General features: G+C 39.6%; 1 protein-coding gene across 2 annotated transcripts in view; it reads right to left on the minus strand.

The window, feature by feature from the left end:
- Nucleotides 1-3285: 3285 nt before the first annotated feature.
- The window catches only part of mbd2 (methyl-CpG binding domain protein 2), a 36508-nt gene continuing 15448 nt past the window's right edge, over nt 3286-24345 (minus strand). Inside the window, exons 3-7 of one of the 2 annotated variants that reach the window (XM_054758350.1) lie at nt 19514-19654; nt 13794-13884; nt 13547-13724; nt 7334-7470; nt 3286-4234 (exon numbers count right to left, since the gene is read on the minus strand). In XM_054758350.1, the coding sequence (XP_054614325.1) occupies nt 7353-7470; nt 13547-13724; nt 13794-13884; nt 19514-19654 (528 nt within the window). In that variant the 3' untranslated portion in view covers nt 3286-4234; nt 7334-7352. The other variant, XM_054758351.1, reaches the window with a different exon arrangement.

Raw genomic sequence — 24345 nt, forward strand, 5'->3', positions numbered from 1 at the left:
CGATCTGGGGCTCCACGCAAGATCTCACCGCGTGGGGTCAAAATGATCACGAGAACGGTGAGCAAAAATCCCAGAACCATATAAGGCGACCTAGTGAATGACCTGCAGGGAGCTGAGACCAAAGTGAAAAGGCTACCATCAGTGACACACTACGCCGCCAGGGACTCAAATCCTGCAGTACCATACGTGTCCCCCTGCTTAAGCCAGTACTTGTCCAGGCTCGTCTGAAGTTTGCTAGAGAGTATTTGGATGATCCAGAAGAGGATTGGGAGAATGTAATATGGTCAGATGAAACCAAAATTGTCAAGATCCGTCAGGCACGAGTTGAAGTTAACGCGCGCTTGACCCCCAGTATGCAGAGGCGAGGCAGTGGCGTGCAAAAATAAAGAGTCTTTAATAATGCAATTGCAGTTATTCAATTGCAGTTATTCAGAAACACGAAAGCGACAGAGGAAAAGGCAAAAGGTGCAGTAGCAGTCACAATAACAACGACAATGAACCAGCGCCGCGCATTCGATGGCGCTGGTCTTTTAACTGCTGCTAATGAGCATTGGCCGCAGCTGTGCGGCCACCAGGCGTGGAGCGGCTGTCTCTTCCACCACGCCGAAACCACCGCTCGACAGAATAATGGCACAGGACAGGAAGTGCTTGTTCCTGTCCTGCGTAACATGACAAAAATAAAACTTTTTGGTAGAAACTCAAGTTGTCGTGTTTAGAGGAAGACCAATGCTGAGTTGAATCCAAGGAACACCATACCTACTGTGAAGCACGGGGGTGGAAACATCATACTTTTATTTTTCAATTTTTTTAGAAAAATAGAAAAATATGGGCTATTTTTGTGCTATTTTTCTACAAAGGGAACAGGACGACTGATCCGTGTAAAGGAAAGAATGAATGGGGCCATGCATCGTGCAATTTTGAATGAAAATCTCATTCCATCTACAAGGACATTGAAGATGAAACGTGGCTGGGTCTTTCAGCATGATAATGATCCCAAACACACCGCCCGGGCAATGAAGGAGTGGCTTTGTAAGAACCATTTGAAGGTCCTGGAGTGGCCTAGCTAGAAAATCTTTGGAGGGAGTTGAAAGTCTGTGTTGCCCAGCGACAGCCGCAAAACATCACTGCTCTAGAGGAGATCTGTATGGAGGAATGGGCCAAAATACCAGTAACAGTGTGTGGAAACCTTGTGAAGACTTACTGAAAACGTTTGACCTCTGTCATTGCCAACAAAGGATATACTGTATAACAAAGTATTGAGATGAACTTTTCTTATTGACCAAATACTTATTTTCCACCATAATTTGCAAATAAGTTCTTTAAAAATCAGACAATGTGATATTCTGGATTTTTTTTCTCATTTTGTCTCTCATAGTGAGGTATACTTATGATGAAAATTGGAGACCTCACTCATTTTTTAAGTGGGAGAACGTGCGCAATTGGTGGCTGACTAAATACTTTTTTGCCCCACTGTACATGTACAATGTACATAAATACTCATATTTATAAATATCTAAAAATATATCTATATATTCTCTATGTTTATAGTGGGAGGTAGATTTTTTGGACAAAGTGGCCCAGAGGCTGAACAAGTGTGAGCACCCCTGTGCTATATAGATTTATGTATAGCCTATTATTTACATTTTGACCACAAAAGCATGCACCGAAATCACCTGTCTGCCCTGTTGGCACTTGACAGATAAAGACTGGAAGAAAAGGCTGAGAGAAAGGCATTTCAAGTTAATTAATGCATTTGTTGTTCAAGCCTGTGAAAACTACCCTAATGTTGACATTATTACAGACAATAAATTTAAATATATAAAAAAAAATCCTGCCACAGCAACGCAGCAGCGGCACAACACAGCGGCGGCAGTCCGGCTCCCCTGCAACCCACCACCACAGCTTCAAAAAATCCTAGGGGAAAGCCTGCACAGGGTACAGATTGGGGTTGTGGCATTGTTCAAGCTCCAGAAATCACAGCAGGGGCACCAGCTTTGACCATGTGGAGGGGGAGCCCATGGGCTTTTGGAGTGGCACACAATGCTAAGCTTCTCCATGGCGATTGGTAGCTTGGCCGTGCTAGCTTGACGGTGGCAATATGATGCCCCACACCATGTGTGGCCACTGCTGATAGTGGTTGGTGATATGGATCCTCTTCGGCAAGCATCTCTGCCACGCAGAGTACCCCCCAGGGTACAGGGGCAGGAAGCAAAAGCCTAAAAGCACAGAGGAAGTCGGCCCCAAGGAGTGATGTAGACATGGCAGCCATTACAAAGTCCCATCCCAAACATTGGCTGCCACAACACACTTCCACATACGTACCTAGTCCCAAAGGTATGCATGGCCATTAGCTGCGTCCATAGGGGGCCTGTATGTGTCAGCCATGGCATCTACAGTCTGTGCTAGCAGAATGATGCGCTGTGTGCCTGAATCGACCAATAGTCATCGCGCGGACAGGGTGTCTGTGACAAAGAACAGCTTGCAGTCTCGGCCAGTGCTCACAGCTCCTAATGAGCACCAGGTGTTTCCCTGGACTATGAAACTGAATGGCCTTGGCTCCAAATCTGGCATGATAGTTGCACAGACCCTCCTCACGGTGGCATCGGGCAACTACTGCAGCTGCAGTGACATCAGCGTCCACTGTGGTTGTGGCCAAGGCACTCTGGTGGGGAAACAGTGCATGTACAAAACGCTGCCGGCTAGCAAGGAAAACCCTGTCTGCCTCTTTTGTCATGGAGGGTGGAACTGGACAGCTAGGTGCGCACTAGTGCAGTAAGTTGACGCAGACAGGAATGATGGATAAGCAGAGCCCAGCACAGCAAGCATTTTCTCCATCAATTCAGAAGGCTTGCCATCTTCCAGTCCATTTAGGGACTCGAACAGCCGCAATAGAAACGTCTTGAGCCTCTGGCATCCAGTGGCCACTATATGGAAAAACTTTTGTCACGTCCTGTGTTATTCCTCACAGTCGGAATTGACCTTCAATGTGTTGAAACCACAGGCGTATGCTGTGTTGCCAAAAATTGGGCAACTTAACCGGCACGACATAGATAGCACCACTGGAGCTGCCTTGTTAGCATTGCACCAAGCAGTACGGCCTGACCATTGTCAGTCAACGTTTTACACACGTCGAGGCTCACCAAATGTGGAGATGTAATTCACAATGAGACAGGAGTCGAGGATAGGTGGAATGAACAGTTTACTGTCCACAACAACTCTTATGCAACGACTCAGTTGCTACAACAACACATGACCCAGAAACAGAAGTGAAACTTGGTGAATGTCTTAATATACAGTATCTTAACTATGTTGAGGGTCACCACACAGTACTTATTACTTTTTATGATTTAACAAAGGTATTATTGTATATCCTGCACTTATGTATTCTTTTTTGCTATTAAATGAAGGTATTGATATATCTTGTACTTATGCATTCTTTTTAATTGTTTATTGAAGGTATTATATATTCTGTATTTTTTAAATTCTTTTTTATTTTTGAACTGAAAAAACATGTAAACATGTGATGTTCTTGAATGTAACTTTATTAAGTATGTACCAAATAAATTAAAGCATTGCCAATGAGACGAGGTGAATGCATAACACACTTTACAAAATAAAAAAAAAAACAATTGTCAATATAACTTTTATTTATCCAGTCCAAGAAATGTACATGACTGTCAACGTATAAAATTTGTATTAAATAAGACACTTCTCTATTTCATATTCTGTTGATGTAAAACCCTGATTTGAGCGGAATTAAAGTGGGACATGAAAAAGGAAAGAATGAGTCGTTAGCAAAGGCCGTCCAGCAGTTTGCAAGCAGATGATGGATTACGTGAGGGTGATGCTCTTTGGGATTGATCATCAAAAAATGGGAAAAAAAATACACTTGCATTTTAAATACAGACTTACAAGAAGTACTAGTTCAAAGCTTCCTGGAGATTTTTCATCAGTGAGGCTTGCTGTGTCAACACACACATTTGTGTTGTACAATGGTTGCTGTATTGTGTAGTTGTGCTGGTGTTGCTCATTATTTTCCTGGTAATGAGAGGCTTCCTTCAACAATACACTGAGCATTTCTTGTAGGACGCCGTCCAGGAAAAAATCCATTAATGGGAAAGTTGCAACAGTCGCAGAGTGGGACGATCGATGAGGAGATATTTTGGGTTTCTTTGTTTGTTTTGAGGTCCAAATGAAGATGATGATAAACCTGAGGCTGGTGAGCACTACAACTCTGCAGAAACACAATGAGTAAAAAAAAATATTGCCATTTATAATCCATCCACATTTCAAGACATTTTACAAAATGCAATTTAGAAATAATTGGTATTTGATTCCGGAAAATAAGTATTTCATCCTAATGTGTACATGAAAACACACAAATGAGTCTTGTCTCTTTAAGAAAGTACGGTACTTCTAATCACAACTCATTATGTGGATAACAGATACAGTACCTATCACACAAACCCCGTCTGCACCTAGGTTGCGATGCGTTCATGGTGCATTTATGTTACGTTCACGAGAACAAGACAAGACAATACCATATTTTAACATTACTTTTAAGAAAACTGCATTGACAAAATATAGAACTGGACAAACAGACTTTTTTCTTTAACTGAGTCAGAAAACAATGCAGGTTCATTTTGAAATTTGCATGCATAACCTACTCATAATGGTTTTAACTGTTCAACTTTTTCCACAAACTAAACTACAAAAACTAAAAATGATATACACTCCTGAACAAAATCTTAACACCAGTTGAAAAATTGCTAGAATTTTCATTTTGCACATTTGGATCTTAATGAGGTTTTAAGCAGAGCAAAAAATATGCAAAAACAAGAAGGGGGAGTGAGACAAAAAGCATTTTGAAAAAGTAATTAATTGAAAACAACAATTAAACTGAAATAGGCTGTTTATCAGCTGATCAAAAGTTTAAGACCATCGCTCAAGAAATAACAAAAAACTCTCCAAACCAGAACAAAAAATGTTCTCGGTAGGATTCAGTAATGAGTAGCTCCACCGTTTTTGTTAATCACTTCAAAAATTGGTTTGGGCTTGCTTGATGCGAGTGTTTCCAGGAGGCTAGTGGGAACATTGCTCCAAGTGGTGAAGATGGCTTCACCAAGGACATCAACTGTCTGGAACTGATGAACATTTTTATAAACTTCTCTTGGCCCGCCAAACGTTTGAATCCAGCCCGCCATTTGCTTCCAAGTAATTAAACCTTTAACATACAATCTGGCAACATGACTTGCTAGTACTCAAAGATACTAAATACTTTTGGTGGTTTAAGTAGCTTTTCACATGCAGAGATCCAGACAACTACCTCACCTACGGTGCCAAATAAAGACAACTTAACCTACCCACTGCACTGTATAGAAAGTAAAAAAGGAGGGACATTCACATACTCTTTAATAGTTAATGTTTTAGCATTCATCGTTCATACTGTATATCACATCCTTTATTCATGTACATTCCAGGTGTCTTATTCAGTAAAAATTTTATTTTGTTATTTGATATGGTCTGATATTTAAAATGCTCCTGAAAAAAGGGACGCAAGCACATACATATAGCAGATTGTATGACACTATAATTCCAGGTGTGACTGTGACAATTATAAGCGTAAATAAAGTGCATGTATCAAATGTATAGTTAACTCAATGCGGCCCGCGAGTGAAAAAGTTTGTCCACCCCTGATTTAGCTAATTTTTATGCTTGGAAATGCTAATTTAGGCAAAAAATACTCAACATTCTAGTGGTTAGCATGTTGGCCAACACAGTAACAGTCTGGAGATCTGGAAGACCTGGGTTCGATTCTCCCTTGGGCATTTCTGTGTGGAGTTTGCATGTTCTCCCCGTGCGTGCGTGGGTGCGTGGCATGTTAAGTTAATTGGCGACTCTAAATTGTCCATAGGTGTGAATGTGAGTGTGAATGGTTGTTTGTCTATATGTGCCCTGTCGACCAGTCCTGGGTGTACCCTGCCTGTCGCCCGTAGTCTGGGATAGGCTCCAGCATGCCCCCCCGACCCTAATGAGGAGAAGCGGGAAAGAAAATGGATGGATGGATATAATATAAATATAAATATAAATACATATAAATTAAATATATAGTATATGTTTTGACTAATAATAGTCTGTATTCAACCATGTATGAGCATGATTTATAAATTATATATTTTTGAAAAACCGTGATGAGTGAAGCTGCAAAATTTTAACTGCCAAGTGGCAAGAGACGACTGTATTTACGCAACAACAATCGAGTACACGTGTCACACTCAGGCATGGGGGCCAAATCCGGCCTATGCTCCAATTTCATCCGGCCCGCGGAACTGTTTAGAAAATAGCATTGAGTTGGCCCTCCTCCTTATCACACAAAGTGTTTACAGTGATCTGCGTAATTCAGCGACTCCTCCGGTATAAACTACTCCTCTGGCATTTTAACTTTAAAAGTGAACAATATTGTATACACAGTAGCATGAAATTCACAACCATCCTTAATAAAGGTGCCAGATACTGACAAAAGTCAAAATAATTTAACTGTACACAGCTAAAAACGGCAGCACCACTACACCCTGTCTGTACAAAATAACACCTTAAAGAGGCATAAAACAGTCAAAAGTGATCATTTTAACTACACCAAAGCATGCAGGGAAATTCATAATCTGCCCATTCCACCGATGCAAACTCTTCCAGGTTACGCATCGCTCACGGATTGTGATGTTTCTGTGTTGATATAAAATACTGTAGCTTTTGCCCAGACATTGAGAGAATGACAAAGAGGTGGTCAATCAACAATCACTTTATTGAAACTAACAACCACGCCAAAACAACCATAGTCGTATATTCACGGACTATCGGAAAGTAGAAATTTGAGGCATGAATAAATGGACACAAAAAAAATGCACATTTCCCCCACTCCTATGTAAAACAAAAAGTCCATCCACACGAGTGAACAACGATTTGTTTATGTTGTTTCTGCTGGATTATTGTATTATTACTTAAATTTTACATTTTCTCCATTGCAGCTCAGTTTGTTGTTTTAGTGTGCAATTGAGCATGAACTGATGAAGCCTGCTCGGATGAGAGGCGAAATGTCTTCTAAGACAACCTGAACAGTTCGATTGAATGCCCTGAGAATACAACGACCTGGATGAATGAGAATATTCACAGGCATAGTGTGCACTTTGTTTTTAGCAATTATTATATTGCTGGAGTTGGTAGTTTTGTTCATTAGATGACTCTTGTGTCTACGCTGAGGTCCAAATCCTAGTGGAGATGTCACAGAGGTACAGTTTTTCATTCTGTATAAAGATGTATAACTATGTTTGTGTACCTGTCTCATGTTTCTGTCTTCAAGCCGTCATCCCCTCCAGCATGTCTCGGGTGTTTTCAGCAGCCCGTGCCAAACCGTCGGCCATCAGCGCCTCCTCCAGACTCCTCCTTGCTTGATGGACCTTCAGCTCCTGTTCTCTAAAAACACAACCATAACATCCTATTATCAATCAGAATCAACTTTCAGCAATAGATTGTTGGGCTGCATGTGACATTGTGTTTGGTTACAGTCGTATGGGGTCATCTATATAGGAGGGCAAACAAGCGTGGTTGTAGTGAGACATCAAGAGAAGTTTCCTCTGTCATCGAGGGGAGCCGAGTATAACACACTCCAAAATGTGCACTAAAACCAAAGTAAAAACCCAAAATGCTCATGAAAATAGCAAATGCATAAAGAATTGTCTCAATAAACTATAAGCTGGTTTACAGTTAACCCATAATAATAATATAATAACATAATTCACTTCCGATCTGCCACCCATTATTCTCTCCTACTAGCACAGAAACACATTTAGTGTGACACACACGAGCACGAGTTCAATTTACTGTATGTCTTAAATGTCTTATTTTTTCTGATTATATCTACTATATTGGATAATACGAGTGTAATGGTGACTATAGGGGTGTTATTTCATCTCTAGAGCTCTAATAATGTTAAAAACACATTAAGAAGATCGCAAACAGGTTTTCTATGCCATAACTAAGAAAAATACATTTATAATAAAGGAATCCTACTTCGCAGAAATTCACTTATCATGGTTGGGTGTGCAACCAGTAAACTGCAATAAACAAGGGATTACTTTATGCCGGTTTACCTCTGGTTGGGTCCACAAATGATAACGACCTGCTTCACTGTGCATATGACAATAAAACTCTTGAATCTTGAAATTAGGGGTTGAAAAGACAGGGATATGAAAGACAATGCTGGACTTATTGGTGCATGGTTAAGTACATATTTGATGGATTGTTGATGCGTGAGATTTGGTTGTTGGTTGTTTATTGGTTTATTTAGTGTTGTCAAGCAATTTGCTTAACTTACGTATTCTTCTCAAATATGTTGCTGTCATCTATAAGGGGGCGTCTGCAGTTGCTTTAATGTTGTGAAGTTAAGGTTAAGTCAATGTTAAGTCAGACGTTTCAGTCGCTTCCCTGTTGTGGCAATGTTTTACATAAATTTAGATTCTGTAGATGCCAAGCAAATGCTTTGCCTCCATTTCTTGTCTAAGATGAGTTTATTATAGTCTTCAGACATTTTAAAGTCTTCACTTGCTTTGTTGCTGATAAGCATTTTTTGCTGTCATACAAACTGGGTTTATAGTTTTCTGTTGTGAGGCAATTCTTTCAGCATTTCATATTTTCATGAGCATTTACCAGTTCCAACGTTTTAATTTTTGTTTTTCTTATATATTTTGCTTGTTGTTGGTCTCTGCAAATTGGAGTGCCCATACTTGGCTCCACTCAACAACATACAAAAGCCACCTTTCTCGGCGTGTTTGGTAGTTTCCTCAACTTTTCAGGAACTCCTGTAATAACTTTTTCGGAAACTCCTGTTTGAATGAATGTGTGTAGCATTTTCACTCTTTTGCTATTTTTATCCGGTCAAAATGCAAATATATACGAGGCATGAAGTGGGAACACTATAGAACTGCCTTGGTACTTTAGCTACTTAGCACTTTAACTGCTATTATGATAGCATATTAGCTATTTTCCTCTTATTAAAATGCAAATTAATGCATTGCATGATGTAGGTACACTATAAAAATGAAAAAAATTAAAAATTCACAACAGGTGGTATGCCCATCAAAATTTGCACAAGAATTCTTCTAGTTTTTTACTATTCTTTCACTGGCGTTTTCCAGGACTGCATTATTGCTCCGTTTCTAGTAGATGTCGTTTTTCTGGCTTCTGCTAATTTTTGACGCAATGAGTTATTTATTATTATTTAGTGTCTTCCCAGCTCTATCTGTTGTTTTTTGTTTGCACTTCGTTTTCGGTTTTTCTTATATTGCTGTAGACTTTCGTAGTTTTCATAGAAACTGTGTTGTACAATAGTTTTCATGTGTATTACGTCCCTAGACCACCACCGACTGGAGAAAATCTGGGAGCCCATTAAAAATGTCTTTCTCCCCCTCCAAACCTTCTTGCTAGTTTGACATTGACTTTCTCTGATTTCAGATCAACAGTGTCTGTTGTAGTGACTGTTGTAAATACTAGTTTAGGTTCAGCTCCAGATCTCTCCCCTTCTCTATTCAATTGTCATTGTTCACCCACGACACAATCCAGGTTTCACCCCTAATTATGTCTCAAACTTATTAAACACATTTAAAGTATAAAATGTAGGGATGTTCCGATCGATCGACCAACAATCGATATCAGCCGTTTTCCATAGAAATCGGCACATGCCGATATTATTATTTATATTATTTAAGATGTAAATAAAACTCCTGCTTGTGTGTGTCACAGTAAATGTGTTCCCTAGGAGATGTTAGTGGCTGGCAGGAAGTAATGTTGGAGGTTTAGAGTTGAGTTTTAGCTTGTCATGAGTTGATTATTATGTTATTATTATTGTGCCTGTTGTGAGATACTTTAAACCTGCAATAAATGCCTGTTCTGGCGATCACGCCTGGTGCCTGTCGCACCAATTACTGACAACTAGTGGCCAATGTAGAATACTACATTCACAATAAGAATGCTTATTCTGCCTTGTATTTTTGTATTTTAGTGCATTAGTTAGTTCATTTTGCCATTTTTATGCTTGAAAATAATTTAGGCGAAGAATAAGTACAATTTGCTTAAATATGCATCTTCTTTTACTTCTTCTTCTTCTTTTACAGCCTATTATTAGGCTGTATTTAAACACGAAACAGGGTGCAATGTTCGAACAGCGATATGATGTATTTCATGTCCAGAGGGTTATAATAATGTTTAAAAACCATATTTACAAGGTTGTAAACAGGTTTTCTATGCTCAAACAACGAAAATATTCAATTTATAAATAAGGCATCCTACTTTGCAGAAATTCACTTATCACGGTCGGGTCTGGAACCAATTAACCACTATAAACGAGAGTTTACTGTATTTATAAATGATTATCAACTTAGGGTGAATGAGATGTATATTCTGTGGAAGAACTGTCCAATTTTCAGAGAAAAAAAAAAATAATGTTTTTCTAGCAGAAATCTGCAAATTTGCACGGTCGTGAATGCTGACTCACAAATCCACATGGATCGTGTCTGCGTCAGGTCCTAGACCCAACAACGTTAAATAATCAAATCTATTGGTAGCTACAATTGCCCATTTTATTATCCTGGGTCCTGCAAAAAAAAACATTCAGAGGGTGGGTAATTTCACTATGCACCATGCGTCAAATATACAGGCTATCACAAAGAATTGTGAAAAAGAGATAAGAAAGAGATAAGGGAGGCATAAATGCTGGAGGGAGGGAGTAGGAATGGAGATGGAAAAACAAAAAGATGACTGAGACAAACGTGGACATACTGAAAGGATGAGACTGGCGTAAAGGATGGAGACAACAGAGAAAGCAAAAAAGCAAATGAAGAAAAAAAAGCCTGGAAATGGAGGGCTACTAGGAAGATAGAAGGACAGAATACACCAAAAAGGAAATATTTGGAGTGAAAAGTGACGGCCAGAGAGGAAACAAGACAATGAGTTTGTTGTATTGGATTTGGCCAGCTGTTCCCTCTGCTGGAACACTGAACACACGCACTTGCAGACTGAGACTAATGCAAGCATCCATTTGCTTACACTACTTCTACTCATGAGGGACACGTGTGAGCTGGAGTCAGCTGACTTCGCAAAAGAAGCATATGTTATCAGTTGAATCCATGAGTCTCACTTAAAATACAGCTTCCAACCATTTGGTGGCAGTAAAGCGTTAAGTCAGTTGTTTCATAAACTCCAATTAGCAGAAGAAGACGAACGGAATTTGCGGACAGATTAAATGTGTGGAGAATTACCAGAATTTCCGGAGAATAAGCCGCTACTTCTTTCTTAAACTCTGAACCCTGCGACGCGGCTAATTTATAACCATGTTCTAATCTCATGACATCTCCTATACTTCAGAACTACTACTAATCGTTTAAATACTATGCCATTCGCGAGTCAGTGAGGAAACAGAAGGTCTTTCTTTGGCAGGAGCCAATCACAAGCTATAAGGGAACTCATCAACCCATCGGAAATCGCAGGAAGTTAAATAAAGAGCTGCCTGGTCCTCACGGACTTGTGTGTGCCACAATATGTCTTTTTATGACGTGGACATGTACGGCTTATATGTACAAATGTGTTTTTCTCCCTAAACGTAGTGGGTGCAGTTTAAACACTTAAACCCGTTCATACCTATGGACAATTTTAGAGTCGCCAACATGCATGTTTTTGGAATGTAGGAAGAAACTGGAGTACCCGAAGAAAACCCATGCACGCACGGGGAGATGCCCAAGTGCCCATGTCTTCCCGATCTCTTGACTGTGTGGCCAACATGCTAACCACTCAGCCTCTTTTACGATTACTCTGTTGCTGGCAACAGGATTTTCAGTGCTATCCCAGGGGTGGTATTTTTATATACAGTATTTTTAACATTTTGTAAAAAGGCTTTAAAAAAGTTATACTCTTATACTCATATACTCTTCAACATCAAGTTAATTTGCTGTTTGTACTGACTAAATCCTGCTATGTCAGCACTCTTTCTGTGATTAAATGGCCCAATTTTATTTTATTTTTTTAAGTAAAAGTTTAAAATGCATTCATTCATTGTCAAATTAATAGGTTGTCATGACTTGGAAAGAAAATATTGTACAAAAAATGTCTATGTCCTTCAATGTACTGTACAATAAGTACTGCTGCAAAACAGAAAGGAAATTAATCCACCCATCCATTTTCTATGCCACTTCTCCTCTTTAGGGTCGTGGTGGCATGCTGGAGCCTATCCCAGCTGACTTCGGGCGACAGGCGGGGTACACCCTGGACTGGTCGCCAGCCAATCACAGGGCACATATAAACAACCATTCACACTCACATTCATACCTATGGACAATTTAGAGTCTCCAGTTAACCTAACCTGCATGTTTTTGGAATGTGGGAGGAAACCAGAGTACCTAAAGAAAACCCATGCACGCACGGGGAGAACATGCAAACTCCACACAGAAATGCCCAAGGGAGAATCGAACACAGGTCTTCCCGGCCCTAAGGAAATTAAAGTATACAATTAACAAAATAAATGGTAAACAAGGGCCGCACGGTGGTCTAGTGGTTAGCATGTTGGCCACACAGACATAGTCTGGAGATCGGAAAGACCTGGGTTCAATTCGGTACTCCGGTTTCCTCCCACATTCCAAAAACATGCATGTTAGCTGAATTGCCGACTCTAAATTGTCCATAGGTATGAATGTGCGTGTGACTGAATGCGATTGGCTGACCAGTCCAGGGTGTACCCTGCCTGTCACCCGAAGTCAGCTGGGATAGGCTCCAGCATGCCCCCGCGACCCTTATGGGCAGAAGAGGTGTAGAAAATGGATGGATGGATGGTAAACAAGAAAATATATGGAAAATGAAATTATAAATATGGGTTTCTTACAAGATTCAGATCATTAATTTCATGGCTTGTTTTGTCTGAAATAATGTCTGTTTGAACCCAGTCATATAGAATATACGACAGAATGGAAGTTGGACTACCTCAAGTTCTCGGTTTTGAACAAGTGCGATACTACAGTGTGCACATACACATCCTCGCAGTCTCAGTGATGCTATCGACAATTAGCAGGCATGGCTAAGGAACAAGCTGGCAAAATATAGTATGTTCCAACACTAGCGCCCCCATTACAGTACCAAACCATAACAGACAACACTTTGTTATTGTGGTCATTAGTTGTCACCAGAAATCAGTTAACACCCCACCAAGTATTTTTTTTGATGAAAGCGAAATAGGTGAAACTTACAATAAACTACTAAAAGGACATGACCCCCTTATAGCCATGCTGTATTCGTTTACCGAGTACACGAGTGACCCCAAAAACACTTCTGTTCCTCACTTTTAAGGTGTTTCGTACCATAAAATATCCGATTACAAATAAATGTACAATCACACCCCTATCGTCCATCAGAGAAAATCCAGGTTTACAGGTTTGAACTTTTCTCACATTTCAGCCATACAGACAAAAAAACGCCTTGGCAAGGATAATAGCGCCTCTCTGTCTCTCACCGTATTTGTTCGTCAGTCACAGTGAAGGCCTTGCACAGGGGCTGCGATGTGTTCAGCCAGATTGCTGGGTTCTTCTCAGCTGCCACAGATGTTTGTCCTGTGATAGGAGACGAGCTCATGTGCAGAGCACTGGCGATGGCAGACAGCAGAGTGTCATCACTTGAGTCTACACCCACACCTGCAGTATCATCAAGGTCAGAGGAAAAATGCACATGTGTTGGGTCTTAGGCTGATGATGAAAACTTACTCTGTAGGCCTTTGGGTAGGTCCATGGTGCGTAGAACTTCTTCAGAGACATCTGATGATCGCAAACCTTTCAATCGCCTCTCCCAAAATAGCTGCAGAGAGACAGAGTATTGAGGGCTTCAGGAAGCCATGCTTTCATTTGTTACTGCACATAGTTACTTCTTTTCCAAGTTTGAGTCTGCTGCTTTGAAAAGAGTATGGTCCCACAATGGAAAATCTAAAGTTGAATATGCCCAAACAGATTGTCTTTCACTGTACAGACCAATTTCTGTTTTTTCCCACTCAGGAACCCACATGATGGACAATCACAGCAAGCAACACAAACATTAAAAAACAGATAAATTTGTCTACCCATGTCTACTTGTATGCATGTATGTACTTTATTTATAACACAGCGGGGAAATTTACTTGTTACAGCAGCAAGTAAGCAAGACAAGTAAAGAGAACAGTGTAAAGAAAGCATAGTGTCTACAACATGGTTCAGGTAGTGCAGGTGTTGTAGAGCCTGACAGCGGTCGGTATGAAGGACCTGTGGAACCTCTCCCTCTTACACCGTGGGTGTAACAGTCTGCTGCTGAAGGGGCTGCTCCTAAACAAATACAGTGCAGTCCAGCCTTTGGCCAGCTGGAGTCAACCGGAACTATTAATGTTGAGCTTCAACCAATATTCTTATTGGTTTTACACTTTACATTACTACAAAGTTTCAGTTTAAAAAAACAGTACAAAAATATGTTGTTTACAAAGTACAAAAAAGAAGAATACTGAACCACAGTGCCTGAAATATTACCCTGAACATTATTACTAAAGAATAGTATATTCTGGACTCATTTATCCCCGAACAATGATTATGTCAACGACTGTATTTTAGTTTAAGTCACACTTTTTTTCATAGTTTTCTGGTGGGATATATGAATATATATATATATATATATATATATATATATATATATATATATATATATATACACAGTATATACAGTATATAACTTAACATGCGCTGCCTTTAAGTTAAAGTGGTGTTGTGGTTGTTTTTTTGGCAACACCTAGTTAATACTGTATGCTGGAGCCTATCCCAGCTGACTTTCGGTGACAGGAGGGTACACCCTGGACTGGTTGCCAGCCAATTGCAGGGCACATATAGACAAACAACCATTCACACTCACATTCATACCTATGGACAATTTAGAGTCGCCAATTAACCTAACATTTTCCTCTCCTAAATTTTCCATGTTTTCTTGTATCAGAGCAGGCTTTGAAATGTTGGCGGTATATTTATGGTGTTTATTGAATAATTGGGCACTTATAAAGTTGGGAGTATTTAGATGAAGCGGTATGAAAAACTAAAATATAGTTTTCTTTGGTGAGGCAATTTTTCTGCAGTTCCTATTTTTATGAGCATTATGGAGTTTCAACAATAGTTAAACTTTCGTTTTAGTATAAATATTGCTTCTTGTTAGTCACCTACAACTGGAGTGTGTTCATTGGTCCACTCGACGAGAGAGGCAGTTACAGCAGCAACCTTTCTCTGAGTTTTTTGGTTGTTTATTGAACTTTTTTTTCCCTTTATGATGGAATATCTTAGTAATAAGTTTTTCTAAAATGCACATTTGAACAATTTCCATGCGAGAACATCGCATTTTCACTCTGACTTCACTTGACGTCAAGCTACGAATACGCTTATTTGCCCCCCATCTGTTTGAGCCTGTAATGACTGCAAAGGAACATGATGTCACGTGCAACCCAGCAATTCCACACGGCTTTACATCTTCCTTTACTCCTGGTATTCTTTCCCTGAGTAGTACTCATTTTATGGTGACTTTATGTCTGCGATGAATTTTTAAAATCTATAATAACTAGGAATGTCATATGTAATAAAGCATTTGCAGAGGTTCTATGTAATAAATGATTCGATACGCAACTACAACGATAACTACATACATTTTATGTAAAGGGATATCAATTTTGGAAATATGGGTCATTATTTCATAAAAAAATAATACAATACAATTAGAAATCCCACTGTTTTTGCATGTTTAATGTGAGCGGTGTTTTGTCCCATTTTTGTCCTTGAACGCACCTTCTAACTTTGTCCCAAACTGCACAGATAGACTACTATACTGTATTTTTACTCTTTTTCCTTCAGCTCACATTTGGTTCAAAATACTGATACGATGTGGGAGTGCCTTAAAGATAGGATTTGATGACCTTATTGAATGCTAATGTGTATTTCCTTTTTCTGAAAAGGAAAGTCCAGGCTCGTACTGGTGGATGGTCGGTTCAAAAATAATACACAGTTAGAAATTAACTACTCAGCCAAGCTGAATTATAACACCAGTACGTAGTAGACTCTAAAAAAGAAGTACTAGCCCAAAATTAACATACGGTACTCTTTAATGTTCAGGAGAGGTGTCACGAGACACTCAGTTCATGAGATGAGATGAGACGATACAGGAGATTGGGTCTACGAGAAAGAGACAAGATTTTATCATTACTTTTAAAAAGAGTACAATGAAAACAATATACTGTATATACATTACAATATAGTCAGGGTTTACCCTTCGATTTTTTTAAGCTGTGGTGGTGGGCTGCATGGGAGGCGGATTGCCCCTGCTGTGTCGTGCCGCTGCTATGTTTTTTTAAAATATATATTTAAATTTACTGTCGGTAATAATGGCAACATTGGGGTCGTTTTCCCAGTCTTGAACAAGAAATGCATTAATTAACTTTAAAAAACTTTCTCTCTGTCTTTTCTTCCTCTCCTTATCTGTCAAGTGCCAACAGGGCAGACAGGCAATAGCCGTACAGGTTTTTCAAAATAAAGCGTAGTGAAAAGAATATATATATATATACATATATAGTTAGTCCATCCATTCATTTTCTATGCCGCTTATTCTAATCAGGGTTGCTGTTACGATCACCTGCTGCTGCGCCCTGTTCTCGCTCTCTCTTTCTCTCTCTCTTTCTCTCTTGCGCTGGGCGTGCAGCAGGAGCTGGGACAACTGGACACACCTGCACCTAATTGGTCCATCCCCTACTTAAGACTGAGTAGGGGCAGTTGTGAGACGCCGGTTCCTTGCATTACATGCCAGTCCGCTCGCGGCTCATCATCTCGCCTACGATCCCAAGTCGACGTCTACAGAGCTAGGTTTTTTACAGTTGTCCCCTTACCTGCATCTTTGGAAGTTTTTGGGTTAGTGACTTTTTTTTCTGGGGCTCCACAAGCCGCGGACCTCAGTGCCTTTTGTTAATCTCCTGTGACCTCTGAGTAGTGTGAACATGAAAAAACTGTGATTCACTCCTCCTGCCTCCGCATTCTGTGGTCCACCTCACGTACAACCATAACAGTTGCAGGGGTATGCTGGAGCCATTCCAGCTGACTTCGAGGGTTAAGCGGGATACACCCTGGACTGGTCACCAGTCAATCGCAGGGCATATATAGACAACCATTCACACTCACATTCATACCTATGGACAACTACAGTCTCCACTTAACTGAACATGCATGTTTTTGTGGGAGGAAACCGTAGTACCGGAGAAAAGACAACCCACGCACGCACGCAGGAGAAAATGCAAATTCCACACAGTGATGCCCAAGCGGAATTCGAACCCAGGTCTTCCCACTCTCCTGACTGTGTAGGCAAGATGCTAACCACTCGGACACCATGCGCCCCTAAATAGCTAGTATATTTATAAATATGAGTATTTATGTACATTGTACATGTATATCAGTGGTGAACACACTTTTCAGTATGCAAGTTACAAGTGGACATGATCTCTCTCTATACTATAAAACATATACATATACTGCTCAAAAAAATTAGAGGAACACTTCGAAAACACATCAGATCTAAACTGGGGGAAAAATGATCTTGAATATCTTTCCTGATAATACGTGGGTGATGTATTAGTAACAAAATTATGCCACATAATTTGATAGAAATGAAAATGATCACCCTATAGAGGGGGGAAATCAAAGACACCCCAAAAATGAAAGTGAAAAAATGATGCAGCAGACTGGTCCATTTGGCTAAAATGTCATTGTAGCAACTCAAAATGATTCTCAGTAGTTTGTGTGGCCCCCACGTGCTTGTACGCATGCCTGACAACGTCGGGCATGCTCCTAATGAGACTACGGATGGTGTCCTGGGGGATCTCCTCCCAGATCGCGTCATGCACATAAAAAATCGTATAGAATCTTTTTTTTATCACAAAACTTTAGCTATGCAAAATATAAAGGAGTGTCCAGTTTAAGAGGAAATTTTAAAATGTCAACAATGCAAAAATAATACTGTTCAATTTATAAATTGAACAGTATTATTTTTTTAGGCAAACATTTTTAGAAGAAACAAGCATGTCCTTATTTTGTGCCAGGAACACCAACCTGTCAGCTGCATCAGGCTTAGCAACTGTCTAACTTCCTTGTACATTTGGGGTAGAGCTTGTCGTAACTAATTGTGACTGCAAAGCTCGCTGGACATTGGGAGTCCATCGTTTTCAGCAGGTTTAAAAGCAGTTTTTTCCATTGTTGCAACGGGACCATGTCTTAGCATGTGATAGAACCCATCTTTATAATAGCACACCATTTTGCTTTTCCTTTCATGAAGTGCAGCTTCACACATTCCTTGTATTGGAGCTTGTGCCAAGTTTTAAGGTGGCAGAAAATATTTTTTTATACTCTGAATTTGAAGTACCTCTACATTCCTGAGGTACCACTTATTCCAGGCTGACTAATTATTCCACTGCAGATGCTGTCGCTAAGCTTCGACTGGAGGTCAAAAATAGTTGATATCATTCAATAATTCACAATTCAAATCAATATGGCAGTAAGGATAATTATACATAATAGAGTAACATTTAATATAGTTTTCCAATTAATCATAAAATAGTAATTTGACAAACAAACTAGAAAACACACATTTCTATAGTGGAGCTCATGATGTGAAGCGCAACCGTGAAACGGTTTTATTCTACTTAACTGGCTGCTACAAGTGAACGGATAACTATTGTTATGCTATAGATATAGGCATGTTACCGCTGAATTAATTTATCTGAAATCGGAATAATAAAGATAAAAGTTGCCGCAGAGGAACAAGTGCAAATCAGGAGGGGTCATGTCAGCTGACTGATGTCACATGACACCTGCAAAAAAACACTACCTTCGCAATCGCCATAATGGGCACCCCTGAGATAGCAAATGTGTACTCATACAATGTATTATTTATCATTTTTTTCACAAATAAAAAAATTCATTTTCAAGGTATGGAAACTTTTATTTTGCTGTGGTTGTGTGCCAGGATCAGTTGTATGTAGCGGAATCCAACGTGCAAGTACAAGTGCGGCAATGCGCTGGGAGCAATGCACAGAGTGAACTCTCTTTCTGCCTGTTTGGACACGGGAGATGAGGAAAACAGACACGCATGCACATGGTAATATTGAGGTAGCGACTTAAATTGTGATTAATAAATTTATTTATTATCATCCCAGGCTTAGTGCTCATGAGTGCTAATTTTTTCTGAACACACACCTAATGTTCAGTAATCCAGTCACTTCAGACAACGCTTGCAAATTCACCCATGTAGCCGGCGTATCACCTAGTGGCTGTAACCACAAATCCCTTCTACTTAGTGTGTGTGTGTGTGTGTGTGTGTGTGTGTGTGTGAGAGAGAGAGAGAGAGAGAGAGAGAGAGAGAGAGAGAGAGAGAGAGACAAAGAGAACATTACTTGTGTAGGCTGCTCAGTCGCTCTCTGCAGGTCTGTCTTGACCTTGTTTCCTGGGTGACTTGTAACCTTGGTAACAGGCTGTTTAAAGATGGATGCCGTCTGTCTGATAGGCAGGGTCGTGTTCAGATCAGGCTTACCTCCCTGCGGAGATAGAAACAGTATGTGTGTGTCAGTGAAAGCTTTTCTCTCCTTACCTTTGCCAGCTTCAGCATCTGAGTGCCATAATGCAGTCTCAGTTTTCCAACGATGTTTGCATGATTCAATTTTCGACAAAGATTTTCACCAAAATTTTGCCTCTTGGTTCTCGCACATTGCCTAGGTTATCCTTTGGCCTGGGAATCTCACAATACTTTACAATACAATACAATTCGCAATATATAAATATAAATAAATAATAATATAAATAAATATAAATAAATATATCCAAGAAAAACAAAAACAAAGAATTTCATAATTTCTATTGTGCACCATAATTTAACCAGCGTACACACAGCAATAGTGCAAAAACAATGACAGTGTTGTAGTGCAACATGTAAACAGAATTTTATTTTAGGTGTCTGACAAACAGTGATACTATTTTAAATTAATTCAGAAAACACAACATCTCATTTCTGTCGGGTATATCAAATGTATTAAGTAGAAACGTCATAAAACTAAATATTTTGTGTCCTATAGTGGTTGTGACGTAACCTGACCTGGATGAGGCTGAGCAGCATGAGGACAATGTTGACAATAAAAGACTAAACTAAACACACGTTTCTTGATTGAACAACACATTTAGCATTTAAATAGAAAAATCAACATTTGCTCACTATGCAAAGTTTGCTCTGTGAGCCTGGTGATGAACGAGGGCATGTTTGTTTCGCCGTCTGTGTGATGTATTTTACATTTGGTATGGTGACAGCATTGTTTCTTTATTCAGCCATCTTGGATCACACACCCAATACAGCCTTGTTGCTGCAAATTAATTTAAAACGTTCTTCAGCAGTTTTTATTTTTTCACGTCTGAGCCAGAAGTGTGTGACAAATGAACAATTACAGTCACAACTCAATGTTATTACATGTTGCAACTCTCTTTGTATGCTCCCCTCTGAACAAATTTAATCAGACTGTTCGGTGTACAGTATTACAACTGAGCCTATTGCGACCCTCACAGCCCACAGGTGCAAAACAGATACTTTTGGCAGCCCTATAGGCGCTCGCTGCTGAATCACTGCTGTAAGGCATATTCATTTGGCAAACTTACATGAGAATGTTCCACAAACTAGTCTGTTTGCCCTGTACTGTATCGTTCCACAAAATAGAGTACCCAAACAAAGGATCCTACTTGCTGCTGACTCAAGATCATGTGCATTTTTCATTCAGGATTGGGACCAAAGATGCTGCGAGTACCAGCACTTTGATAAAGAGTAATCACAAAGTGGCATCCCCAGCCTTCCTCCCTCTCCTCTGCTCCCTCCAATTATGATCACCAATTGTTTCACATTGTTGTTGCATGTTCTATTTTTTGGGATATTTTTTGACGGATTGGATTAATTGGATTAATATTATTTCTTAAGGGAAAAATTGCTTCAGTTTTTGCTAGGTTGCAACAGTACAGTTTACCCACGGTGCAGTCCTTACATTGGTTTTTGGGCCACTGTTTCTGTATATTTTTTGCGTGTAACCTTTTTTCTCCCAAAAATGATCTTTTTATGTTGCTTGTCAGTAAAATCTGAATTTTGTAGTAAACAAAATATCACAGGTGTACTGTAGGGGTGTAACGGTACGGCATCCTCCCGGTTCAGTGCGTACCTCAAACTAAACTATAAAACTGCTTCGCTTTTGTGCTAAATTATTTTTAAAGTGAAGCATGAAAATGCAGTTGCAATAACTATGTAATAAATAAAATTCTCAAATTACAAATAAAAATATTGATTATAGCGGGCAGAAAAATGGAAGAATGTGGCGATCGCTTTGATTTATGCATTAAAGATCCAAAAAGCGATCCAATGTAGGTCAGTATATTATACTATTAGCTATATAAGCTTTGTGTTATATGTGACAAAGAAAATTAGTGTGATATCTAATTAATAAAAAGAACAAGCTGCATGCCAAAAATGAGCCTTGGGCCACACTTTGGACACCCCTGGTTTATATGAAGGTGCAATTGCAACAGTCGGAGTTTGAACAGGGTGATGATATATTTTAATTTAAGTAAAGATCCTTTTTACCTGAAGTGCAGCGTTAATAGTTGCAGAACCATTCTCATCTCTACTGGACAATGGCAGCACACTGTTTTCATCTTATGAAATCATCTTTGTGCGGGGAATATTTCGGTTTTAAACAGAATGAAGAGGGGCCAGACGGACTACCTTCCTTCTCGCCCAGCGTTTCTGGTGGCCCACCGTCCATGCGGACACTAAGAGCTTTGTCGCCCTCGCACCAGGCTCCAGCTGGCTTGCTTCGGCCACTCCCCATCCCCTCCTGGCCTTGGACTCATATTGCCTTGGACTTTGTCATCTGGTTACCCTTGTCGACAGGTTTTTCTGTCATCCTCATCATTGTGGATAGGTTTTCTAAATTTACACAATTGATCCCTCTCCGTAAGCTCCCCTCCTCATTGGAGACCGCCAAGCTTCTGGTGCAGCATGTGGTCCGCTTTCACGGACAGTCGGAGTCCAACGGACAGTCGGAGCGGGCCAACCAGGATTTGGGGGCGGCCTTGAGGTATGTGTGCCAGAAGTTTCCTTCATCTTGGTACATCTACCTTCCGTGGGTGGAGTATGCCCACTAAACCCTTGTCTGCTCTGCTACGGGCCTCTCCCCCTTCCACGTAGTCCGCGGCTTCCAGCCCTGAATTTTTTGAGGGCTGGAAGCCCTCAATTTTTTCCTGGTCAACTCTGTGATGGCACGGCATTGCCTCAAGCCAGTTGCTACTTCCCTTTATTTTTAAAATCACAGATATTAAAATGTGCTGATTTAACAAATTTTCAAACTGCTAAAATAATGCATAAAATTAACAATAACTTGTTACCCAAAAATGTCATACAGTATTTCTCTATAAGAGAAGAGAAATATAATCTTCAAGGAAAATTAAACTTAAAACACTTATATGCGAGAACAACGCTGAAAACCCACAGCATTTGAGTATGCGGAATTAAATTATGGAACGGATTGAGCAAGGAACTCAAATAATGTACCAAGATGAGCGAATTCAAAAAACAATACAAGCAGTTGATGTTTGTAAATATAAGGCAGAAGAGTCTTGATTATTATATTTATTGTTCTGTCATGCTTGTTTTTATTTTATTTATTTATTATTACCCTGATTGTTATGTGAAATAATATTCCATGGAATAATAATATGTACTGCACAAGATGTTTTCTTGGAGATGAATAAAGTGTCTAAGTATTAGTACTGCTTTTAATCTTTTATTACAGCCGGATAGGGGATCCTTCCCTTTGAATGGGTTGAACTTGCAATTGGTATGATTTAAGTCTGCAGATTAATTTGATGCCAAATTGAAAGGGAAAGTTGAACAAACATGATAAAGCAGTATCCTAAGTACAAAAATACATACAAGCAGTGATAAAACCTCATTATCAGGGGAATCTCCAGGCTCTCGTCCTGACACGCACATACATTGACAGGTTTTCATAGTGCGGGTATTGGAACACCAGTATAAGTTAAACATTCAAGATTAAACACTCTTAATGCAAAACATAATCATCAAATTTACTTACTTATTCATATAACTCACGCAGAGAAATGAAGAACTTCACGCCTGTCTCCTTCCTTCTTTCTGCTATGACGGTGCACTCTGTGCTATGAGGCATTCAGCTGCACTCGTAATTGTGAGAGTTAGGCACTACCTGTAATTGTTTATCATTTTATTCACGTATTCAATTGGATTACCCCTAGGGGTAAGTGTACCCCACTTTGGTAACCTAGGATCGAGGGGAAGTAGGATCGAGCAGACTAGAGACATGTTTGTGAGTTGGAGACACGTGTATGTTGTTGGAATTGCACTTCTGTTAATGTGTTCAGGTCAGAAAAAGTTATAAAAGAGTGGCAGACTCTGTGTGACTAGCTCTGTCTGCCGTCATAACAGAGAGATGTGGCTTGACAAGACGCGCATGTATTAATGACGGAAAATATTTTCACGTAATTAATTTCAATAAATTAGTTACCGCCATTCAAGTGCTATTTTTGACAGCCCTAATTATGACACAAACCAAAAAGCTTTGTTTTTCCCGTCCACACACAAACACTGATTTTTGCATTATGGCCAATTATACAAATTAAAAAATGACTTTAACGTCAGCTCTGCATCATCGTTAACATGTCAGTCACAATTTATTGTTCCTAAGTTTCACTATACAGCATTTTAGAACTTTTTTTCATACTTGATACATTTTTATACTAGATGACTTCATCATCTAATTTGCATAATTGGCTACAAAGCAAAATGACAAAACAGAGGTTTTAGGTTTGTGTCATAAGAAATGTGTGATATTAATCCCTTGTTTTTAAACCTTATTCAACAATACAACATGAAGTTATTGACTTACAGGTGATTTGTGCAGGGGTGTGCGTGCGTGCTCCTTATGATACGCATGGGCGATTAAAAAAACAGAGTTGTAACAACAAGCCATTCGAGCTCATATTATACTGTGATTGTGGGCAAGGATGAGCAGCGCCAAATCTAAAAAATAAATAAATAAATAAATAGCGCCAAAACCTTCTGTGGCCGTCCAAATTTAATTGTGAAATGTATGACGATGACAGAAAACATCTTTGCTGTCTCAAAACTGACAGTGTTGGAGATGGCAACATGATCCAGGGTCTC

The sequence above is a fragment of the Dunckerocampus dactyliophorus genome, chromosome 17, assembly GCF_027744805.1.
Source record: "Dunckerocampus dactyliophorus isolate RoL2022-P2 chromosome 17, RoL_Ddac_1.1, whole genome shotgun sequence".
In the NCBI taxonomy this organism is placed as follows: domain Eukaryota; kingdom Metazoa; phylum Chordata; class Actinopteri; order Syngnathiformes; family Syngnathidae; genus Dunckerocampus; species Dunckerocampus dactyliophorus.